The sequence below is a fragment of the Neophocaena asiaeorientalis genome, unplaced genomic scaffold (assembly GCF_003031525.2).
Source record: "Neophocaena asiaeorientalis asiaeorientalis breed wild unplaced genomic scaffold, Neophocaena_asiaeorientalis_V1.1 scaffold388, whole genome shotgun sequence".
Classification (NCBI taxonomy): Eukaryota; Metazoa; Chordata; class Mammalia; order Artiodactyla; family Phocoenidae; genus Neophocaena; species Neophocaena asiaeorientalis.
The window spans coordinates 3,344,900-3,354,532 of NW_020172738.1; the positions used below are offsets into that span (position 1 = coordinate 3,344,900).

Here is a 9,633-nt window from a genome sequence, read left to right on the forward strand (position 1 = left end):
TTCTCTGGCATTTCAGATGCATGTTTGCTAATTCTGTGCTTGGAGGAAGGGCATGTCTGTCCACTACAGCCTCTGTGGCCTCCACTGCAAATCCCAGTTGAGAGCAGACATAAGTTGTGGTGCTCCAGCAAACAGTTGGTGTGAACGTTGGCCCTTGTCAATATCAAAGTTGAGAGGCATCATCACATAATCTGCTCTTAGCCTGTCTCCATATGCAGGTTTAGGAATACTTTGCAAGATGAAGCTAATGGAATATTCAGGATTAGTGCTGGTAGAACTTGTTTATGTCTCTCCTTTCACAGAAAACTTTTGGAAAGATGCCAGAAGCCTGCAGTTCTTTAGATTAAAAGTATTTTTTCTTTGATTTCATTGTAAATAGATTATATGTGTTTTTGAGTTTTAGAAAACAGATAATATACATATTATAAACATATAATAAATATTTGCAAAAAGTGTATATTATATGTTTATATAAAACATATAAATATATATTACCTTATTTTTGTGTGTTCTGTTTTACCTGAAAAGTTTAGGTTTTTGAATCTTACTTTCTGCAGTTATAAAACAAGAATAAATTTTAAAGAAATGCCCAGGCATGGAAGGGAGTGTCATTTACAAAAGCACGAAACAACAGAACGCTATTCTTTCTTTGGGAGGACCCACTGCTTCTAGGGTGTTCATACAAAGCTAAAATTTCTCTGACAGCTCAAAGATGGGAAAAATGAATAAGTGGCTGAAAAGTGAAACTACAAGGAAACGACTCTCATCTAATAGCAAAGTGGCCTAGGAATTCAATACCCCAGTGCTACCACCCCATCTAAGGTTCTTGTCTTTAAAATCGGGTTAGTGATAATAATATTCCATCCTGACATACAGGGTTGTCAATGGATCTAATGCATGCAAAGTGCTTTTTACCTAAAGTGTGATACAAATATTAGTTATTACTATTCAGTGTGTGGCTTACATTTGGCTGCAAATGTATATAAACAGCAATGTGGGACCTTATGCTTGGTGCATAGTGTGTTGTTTAGGTGATACTAGTGAAACTGGGCCAGTAAATAAATATTACTTTCCTAGTAACTTTAGTACCAAGAGATTACATCTATGTATACATTGAACCTCAGTGTTTAAAACAATTTTTTATATAAGTGTCTACATATTATTAAATAGCTTTCATTGTTGTTGTATTAAACTCTTTGAGTTATAATCTCTGCTCCATTCTTCTCTCAAGCACACTTCCAAAACAAAACTTTATTTCCCTTAAAATCTTTAGTTTTTAAGTAATAAATATTTATGAGAGGAATACATTTTTTTCTTAGTTGTCAAAATTTTACTATTATTAAGCTGCTTTCCACTGGAGGGAACCGTCAACAACTTACAATAAAGTTTTTAAAACTCATCCTTTAATTATATCATGATAGAAACCACTGTATAATTTTTTTTTTAAATTGTGTTTGTGTGAGAGTGTGTGTGTGAGAGAGAGAGAGAGAGATTAAAGCACATCAAAGGAGATTCCCTTCCTCTGAAGAATGTTTCTATCAAATATAACAAATATAAACATAGTTATTTCTAGTTTCCGGGGGGACAGTAAGAAAGAATACTTTTCACGTCAAACGCTAAAACTAGTTTACTCCATTTGCTTTTCCACTTCCAAAAGTAAAGATGTCATAGAAAGGAATGAGGTATTGATACATGGTACATCTTGGATGAACCTTGAAAACATTATGCTAAGTGAAAGAAGCCAGACACAAAAGGTCACATATTTTGTGATTCTAATTGTGTGAAATATCTAGAATAGTAAATCTATAATGACAGAAAGCAGATTGGTGGTTGCCAGGGGCTGGAGCGAGGGGACGGTGGAGAGTAACTGCTTAATGGGGCCTGGGTCTCCTCTGGGGTGATGAAAATACTTTGGAACTAGACAGAGCTGATACTTGTATAGCATTTTGACTGCTAAATGCCACTGAAGCATACATTTTTAAATGGTTAATATTATGTGATGTGAATTTCACCTCAATTAAAAAAATAAAATTGTTAAAAGTTAATAAAGATATCATACATACCATATACAGAAAGCACATTTTCAGTAAGTAGCAGAAGTCAAGAGCCGTATCTTGTGCATTTCCTAACAAAGCCACCTTTAGTGTGTGACTCCAATCCAGAGTGACAAGGAACTATTCAACCAGTCGCCTCCTTGGGGAGTATAGGCACTTGCAGTGTCTGTCTGAGTCATTTTCCCCCTTCAGTGTATCGCCGAGTATCGTCAGTTTTACCTCTGAATCTCATTCCCATCTGTCCCCACTGTCCTTTCCCGCGACCTCCGCTCCTAAGTCAGGCCACCTCTGTCTCCTGGCTGTGCTGCTGCAACAACTTCCTGCCTGAGCATTCTGCTGCTAGGCAGCTCTCCCCATCCGTCTTTCTTCCTGGCATCTGTCAAGCCGTCCAAGTTCACAACCTCCATCAAATCCAGGTACCCCTTGGACTGTAGACCCTCAGTGACATCCCATCAAGAGCAGAGAAGACCTGACTCCTCAGAGGGCATGCAAGGCCAGCTTTCAAAGTTCAGCCTGTTTTTATCCAGCGGTCATGGGCCATCTGTCTCTCCTTCATGGCTGTCTTAGGGCACATGTAGGGCAAATGTGTGGTCAGGCCAAAGTGCCCCATGTGCCCAGACAGGTGAGGCCTTTCCCCGCTGCAGCCCCTGCCTTCCTGCTCCTTCTTCCTGCTCACCATCTGATTTGCTGGGCTCTTATCTAGGTTTTGAAGCTCTGTTGCTTTGAAATCCAATGACTCCCCTCCCAGAGCATGGTGGGTGCCATCACTGGCTCTGCTAAATGCTCAGGGTACTTGGTGGTACCCTTTGCCTCTCCTTTTCATGGGCTGCCTCGCATCATAGTTGTACCTGTGCATGTGCAAAGGGCTGGTGGTTTGTCCAGGACCACCCACCCGGTGAACTGATGAGCTGGGATTTGTTCTCATCTTCACCTGCCTCAAAGACGGTGCTCTGAACACGTATTCAGCTACTTTCTTCCCCGTCCTCCCTCTCCCCCATGCCCACCTGGCACATTGCCATTGTACATAATAGATTCCTAGTAAATATTTCTAGAGTGGGCAGCACTTGTGCCTCTTTACTAAGAGTCATCTTTTTAAAGGGATTAGCCAATGAACTCTTGTGTAAGAGCTAACCAAAACACAAAAAGATGCAACAGGACTTAACGTCTGTGCCCTGAACTTTCTGTCTGTGGACTTTATTGTCCCATTAAACAGAAACATTGATTTGGAATCATTGTGGCTAAATGTCCTTGCTCAGTTCTCACCATTTCTCTGGACCTTTTTCTGGTCTTTTTTTCCTAAAATTCATAGCACTTACATCCGTGCCTCTAATTTTGAGCCAAATTACATACTATTTTGTGTTATTTCTTAAATGATTTCTTCAGTTTTATGTGTTTCCATAATGCAGGTGCCCAGGGGTAGAGGGTCTATCCATGTTGATGAGTGAAAAAAAACAAAAATGAGAGAATGAACATCTTTTCTTGGTATATCATAAACCGATTTTTTAAAGGACACTATCTGAATCACCTGGAATTATTTTTCTTTGTTTTAGTATTGCCCGTCTAGCTATTTGATAAACCAGGGTTCTAATCTTAACCTATCTGTAGATCTTTCATTTTTTATCACTCTAACCAGATGCCCATCAGTTCAAAAATTGCTTAAACTTTATCTTGGTGAGAAAACAGTCATGTTTTAGGCCATAATTGAAATAGAACAGTTTTTGTGTCCTTGGCATTTGCTAGAAGCAAGTAGCTTAAGTGAAATCAGACATTTAGTGATTTGGAAAGAGAACCAGAGTAGGAGATAAGTGTAATAAAGATTTTGTTTTTCAGATGCAACATCCTTTTGACTCCTTCTTATCATTAAATTCTGCGTGTGTTTGGTTGAAAATAAACTTCAAGTGGATTTATGGTGTCAAAGAAATGCCAAATTTGGAAAAGATCATAATCATTCATTCTAATTTGAGTTTAAAAGGGGGCTGAGGGAGGGAGAGTAGGTCTCTAAAACTCTAATTTTTTAAGTTTAACCCTATTTTTAAATTTCAGTACCTTTGCCAAGGGGTCAACTTGTTAGGGAGAAAAAATATAAATTCAGATGACAGTTATTCTTTTAGGGAGCAAGAAAGCTGTCTCTCCGTCCTTCCAGGGTGACGCCATGACCGTTGGAGAACATCAGTGAACAAGCAGAACGAAGAGAATACTGCTGACCTCTTCCTTTTTCTTCCTCTCTTACTTCTGCAGGTGACCTATCTGGGTAAGGTCCCCACCACAGGCATGCAGTTTTTGTCAGGCTGCACAGAAAAGCCGGTCATCGAGCTCTGGAAAAAGCACACGCTAGCCCGAGAAGACGTCTTTCCAGCCAATGCCCTCCTGGAAATCCGACCGTTCCAAGTGTGGCTCCATCACCTCGACCACAAAGGGGAGGCCACGGTGCACATGGATACCTTCCAGGTGGCCCGCATTGCCTACTGCACCGCCGACCACAACGTGAGCCCTGACATCTTCGCCTGGGTTTACAGGGAGATTAATGACGACCTGTCCTACCAGATGGACTGCCACGCTGTCGAGTGCGAGAGCAAGCTGGAGGCCAAGAAGCTGGCCCACGCCATGATGGAGGCCTTCAAGAAGACTTTCCACAGTATGAAGAGCGACGGCCGGATCCACAGGAACAGCTCCTCGGAAGAGGTGTCCCAGGAATTGGAATCCGATGACGGCTGAGTGAACTGAGGATGCTTCAGCAAAGGCAGCATTGGTCAAGGCGTTCAAGACAAGCGATGGATAAGCAATGATTCAAATTTGGGATGAAAAGACTGCCAAATTATTGGCTGACCAAGCTTTTAAAATTCAGAAGAGCAATTCTAAATCTAAAGAAATGTATTATTAAAGTAATTACATTGAAATCTGCTGCTGCTGTGACTATGAGGAAGGTGGGAGTGTGGCTGGGGAGGAAAGTTCTAGACTCTGGTCTTCTTCTTTTTTTTTTCTTCTCATTTTCCAATGCCTCCCTCTAGGAGCTCTCCATGCCGATTTTCAGCGCTCTCAGGCAAATACACTGCAGCTGTTTATGTGATGGACCATCCCAACTTGCCTTACGAAACCCAACAAGAATGTTAGATGCCCCTATAGGATCCCTAGTTGTGTGGGGAGGTGGTCAGTGCTGTTGCTGGCGAGGAGGCCTCTGGACTAAAGGAACACCTCAGGCTGATCCTGAGAGCTCCTCTCCCCTGGCTGGCTTCAGATTCTCGCCTCAGTAAGCAAATCAGCACAGCCGTTATTGAGCTTTACAGCTAACAACCTGATAGTTGGCAGTTAATTCACAGTTAAAGGTAGTGCTTTTATTACATAAGTATATCAAGTAGTACCCTCTTATTGTATTCACTTCATCTATCTTAGAACACTTGCAACCACTAATAGCCCCCTTCCTCCGCCTGCCCCATCCTCCCTCTCCGCCCTTCCAGCCCGCGCCACCATCCCCACAGAGATGCAGCCTCACCCTACACTGCAGGACACCAAAAGGGAAGAAAATAACCAAGTAAGTGAAAGAAACAATCAAACAAAGTGGGAGTTTCAAACCACCACCACCACCACCACAGATAGGTTGGAAAAAGGGAATGAGTTATCAGCGACTGAACAAGCTCCTTGTGGGCTGTCCTTTCTTCAACCCCGATTTATGGTAACTTATTTAGTTGATGGTCCTTTCTGATGAACCTTTCATGGCAAGCTTCAAATCTGAGTTGGTATCACTAAGGAATCTTTGACCCATCACTCAACACTACGCTCGAGTAGGAAACAAATGATATAAACCAGACTTATCTAGAGAACCTCTGTCCATTCTAAAGGGAAATCTGACCTTCTTATCTTCCAATTGGATTGATCTCTTAGGGTCAGAGTTGCCAGTTTGTTTGGTATTTCTAACGAGAAATTCTCACTAAGAGAGCCTGAGTTTTCTCAGTTTGATGGATCTTTAAATATCATAAACGCAAAGAGTCACTATTGAATGACATTGAAAGGATTGGCTAAAATCCATGCATTTAAGGCCGAGAGCAGATGACTAGTTTTCCAGGTACTGCTCCTTTCTGAAAGTCTGTTTTGAATCCTGGTAATAATTTTAGGGGCACTAGGACACCTTACAGAAGCCTTAAATGAGAGTTTATTGAATCCAGAGAGCAGTGGTGTCGGCGTTTTGGTCTGTGTATCCGTGTGTCCATGTCTGCGTTTGTGTGTGTGTACGTGTGCCCCCGAGTGTGGGTCCAGTGTTAAGGCATGTAGAATAAGCATGGAGTCACATTGAGGGGAATGCACCTCTTGGAGATATGCTTGCTGCTTCACAACAAATGTAAACGACTCTTTAGCATAAATGCATTCATTCTTCAATAAAAAATATGTTCGCATTAATACAGTTGAGGAGTTTCATGTTTTATATGTCGTTCCTTTTTTAAGTGAAGAAAACCTGAAGGACAAAATAGATCAGATTGAATAAATAGGGAATTCTCTCTAAAAATATGTTAAAACTTGGTCATCAATAACCCATTCCTTGACAGTGTTAAAAAAAAATCCTGTTTTATTTTCTAATGCTCTATTTTTATGTAAAAATGACTGCCCCTTCGTTGAGATGGTAACGCGTCAATAATTGAAAGTTATTTAGTGTGATGGGCTTATTTCAGAGGTTTGTCTTCTGGAATATTTTACAAATGATGGCTGTTTATAAAATCTCACGAGCCTCTTGGGAGAACCTGCACTGAAATCGGGGAAGGTAAACAGAGTGAGTCCTTCTGACAGAACTGGTTAAAAATGTCTTCTTCAGGCCATGATTTCTCAGAACAGCCCCATTAATCAAGCAAGGCAGGTGGCCATGGAGCCTGTATGTCTTGAGCAATACTCTTCATGGAATCAGTACCACATATAAAGGCTTCAAAAGTGAAAATACGGGTCCCTGCTAAAGAGAGGAACTCAAAGAAGCATTACTACCTCAATCCTCTGATGAAAATGGCATTTTCTTTCAAGTCGAACTTTTCTCATTTTCATGTTCACTCCACTGTCCTTGAATATGCTTTGAAGAGGGGGAGAAAGAAAAGAAAGAATCCAGCCACCATGTATTTCCAAACAATGCCACTTTCTTCTCTCAGCAACATTTGGATTGCAAGTGCACATATGGTTATTTATCGCAGAAAGCATTTGCTGGTATTCTTTTCAGGGTACTAAGTGTGACACGCTAAGTAGTTGACTCTGATAATATTGGCAATAGCTTTTGCTTAGTGATTAGTAAGCAATTTTATACTCGACTTTCTAGCCTGGTGAGCACAAAGCACTTTTGTGTACCTCAACTCATAAGCCCCTCAGAAGGATACTGAAGGTAGATATGGCATTTGCTTTAGAGATGAGGAAACTGAGGTTCAGAGACACTGTATAACTTGGCCAAGGTAGCACAGCTCAGATGTGTTCGACGGGGACAAAAACCCTCTGACTTCTGATCCAGGGCTGTTGCTCTAATTTGGATATTTTATTTCCATTCCTCTTAAAACCCTCTAGCTTATCTTAAATTAGCATCCTAAGCCACTAGTAATAAATATCCTTTGCTATTCATGTTTGAAGTCATTTTTTATAGCAAGAGAAAAAGTTTTAAAAGCAAACAAAGGCCCAAGAAATTTTATTTGAGCACGAATAACATAATATGAGATTTTGTTTAAGTATTTTATTGGCTGTGGTCAATGGACAAAATACTCTCTTTACCCCTAAAACCAAGATGCATGTTTTGTTTTGTTTTTCTCAGGACATGTTAAAACTTTGAATCAAATCCTTCTATTACAGGATTCTATAGCAGCCTGTAATTTCCCTTCGTGTCCTCCATTGAAGTTTTCAATTACATATTTATTTTTATAATTATGTAAATATTTTTTAAGCCTCTGGGGATGGAAGTGTCTTTAAGATGGGGATTTTTTTTTTTTTTTTCCTTTTTGTTCACGTTCTATCCTCAGCTTCCATCACAGGACCGGTCATCTAGGGGGAACTCAGTAAGTTTCTTTTAGCAGGATGGAGGGAGGGAGAGACAGATGGAAGGAAAAGTTACTATGTGAGGCTTTGATTTGCAAGTTCTAGCACAGAATCCTGGAATCCTGGATGGAACCCTAGAGAATCCCTTGCCCACTTTCTTCAAAGGTGAGCAAATGGCTTTTTACTGAAGGAAAACATCATTCCTTACCTAATTCCAGAACGAGTTTGTGGCTGCTTAGAGATAGAAGAAGAATGTTCGAAGTGAGCTATATGATTGAAGTAGAACAAACGTTATCCCAGGGAAGTAGACAGAATGTATTTTAAGGAAGGTGCATTTAGTAGATTATGGAATTTTTGTCATACATTTGCTTTGTTTATTTCTGCTGCTGAAAGAGAAGAGAGAGAGAGTGATGGGGGAGGGCGTTTTACTTTTCTGATAGTATGAAGCAGATGAATTTAACTTTTTTCCCCGAATTTATACATCAGAAAATACTTTTTTCTTTGTCCTCTCTGTTTTTTTCCACTTTGACTTTCCTCCTTCCCTTCCTCCTTTCCTACCTTAACTATTTAATTATATACATCATAACATCCCAGACTTTCTTTGATTTTAGCAGGGAAGAGCATATATGCTCTGAATCTGAGATCACGTTTTGGTTCATGGTCCATTGATGCAAAATTTGACAAGACTGTCGAACCCTGCAGATGATCCTAAATTGCTCTTATTTATTATTTTTTTTCCAGTCAGATGGAACATGATGACAATTTAATTCTTCATAGCTTACTATTTCTTAGGCATTCCTAAAGTGTGCTATCTTCTCATCTCCTCGATATAACCTAGACTAAACAGCAGTGAAGGGAAAGATTCCCCTAATTGTCATATTCTTATTCAAGAAATGTTCCTATTAGATGCCGGGATTGGGCTTTTGGAGTAATTTTATGGGATGCATTGTTCAACCTAAGAACTTTGGCTGCTCTTTCTGAAGAGGTGCCAGCTGATAATAGTCACCAGAAAAGAACTATGTTTGTTGCATAAACCCAAGCTTAGAAAGAAAAACAACTGATGGGTAAAGCAAGTTGCTAAGAGGAAGAAAAAATCTAAGCCATCTTATTTTGGATACTTATAAATAAACTATATTTGTTGAAAATGAATCTAAGACGTGGTCTTGTACATTTGAGCAAAGCTGGCATTCACAGAGACATTTGGGGAACTGTTTCTTATGGCATGTCCTAGTAAGATTAGCCTGGGTTTTGCTTATGCACCCAAAATTAGGCATTCAAACAGAATCTGAATAGTGTTTTGCTTAGGAAACTTAATGACTTTCATTTATAAACATTCTCAAGTTCCTACTTTTCAATAGCTTGGCTTAGAGGCTGCGACTACAAGGTGCTGATGTATTATGAAAATGGAATTACTGAAGCATTACACATATTTTCAACTCCTTCATAGAAATTCCCAATAATGGTCCATACTTTCATATCTATAACTTCACTTAACAACTATTTTCTTAATAAAAATGGTTTTATCCCTTTATCTAAGCATATATATTAGACCAAGGTTGAGTCATTTGAAAACATAATCAGATCTGTGAAA

The 9,633-nt window shown here is 39.8% G+C and overlaps 1 protein-coding gene across 3 annotated transcripts in view; it reads left to right on the plus strand.

Annotated features, from left to right (window-relative positions):
• The window catches only part of PID1 (phosphotyrosine interaction domain containing 1), a 311,639-nt gene extending 305,174 nt beyond the window's left edge, over positions 1-6,465 (plus strand). For 2 of the 3 annotated variants that reach the window (XM_024740615.1, XM_024740614.1), the window contains exon 3: positions 4,293-6,448. In XM_024740615.1, the coding sequence (XP_024596383.1) occupies positions 4,293-4,769 (477 nt within the window). In that variant the 3' untranslated portion in view covers positions 4,770-6,448. Of the gene's footprint in view, positions 1-4,292 lie in introns of all 3 variants that reach the window. The other variant, XM_024740613.1, reaches the window with a different exon arrangement.
• The last annotated feature ends 3,168 nt before the right edge of the window (positions 6,466-9,633 follow it).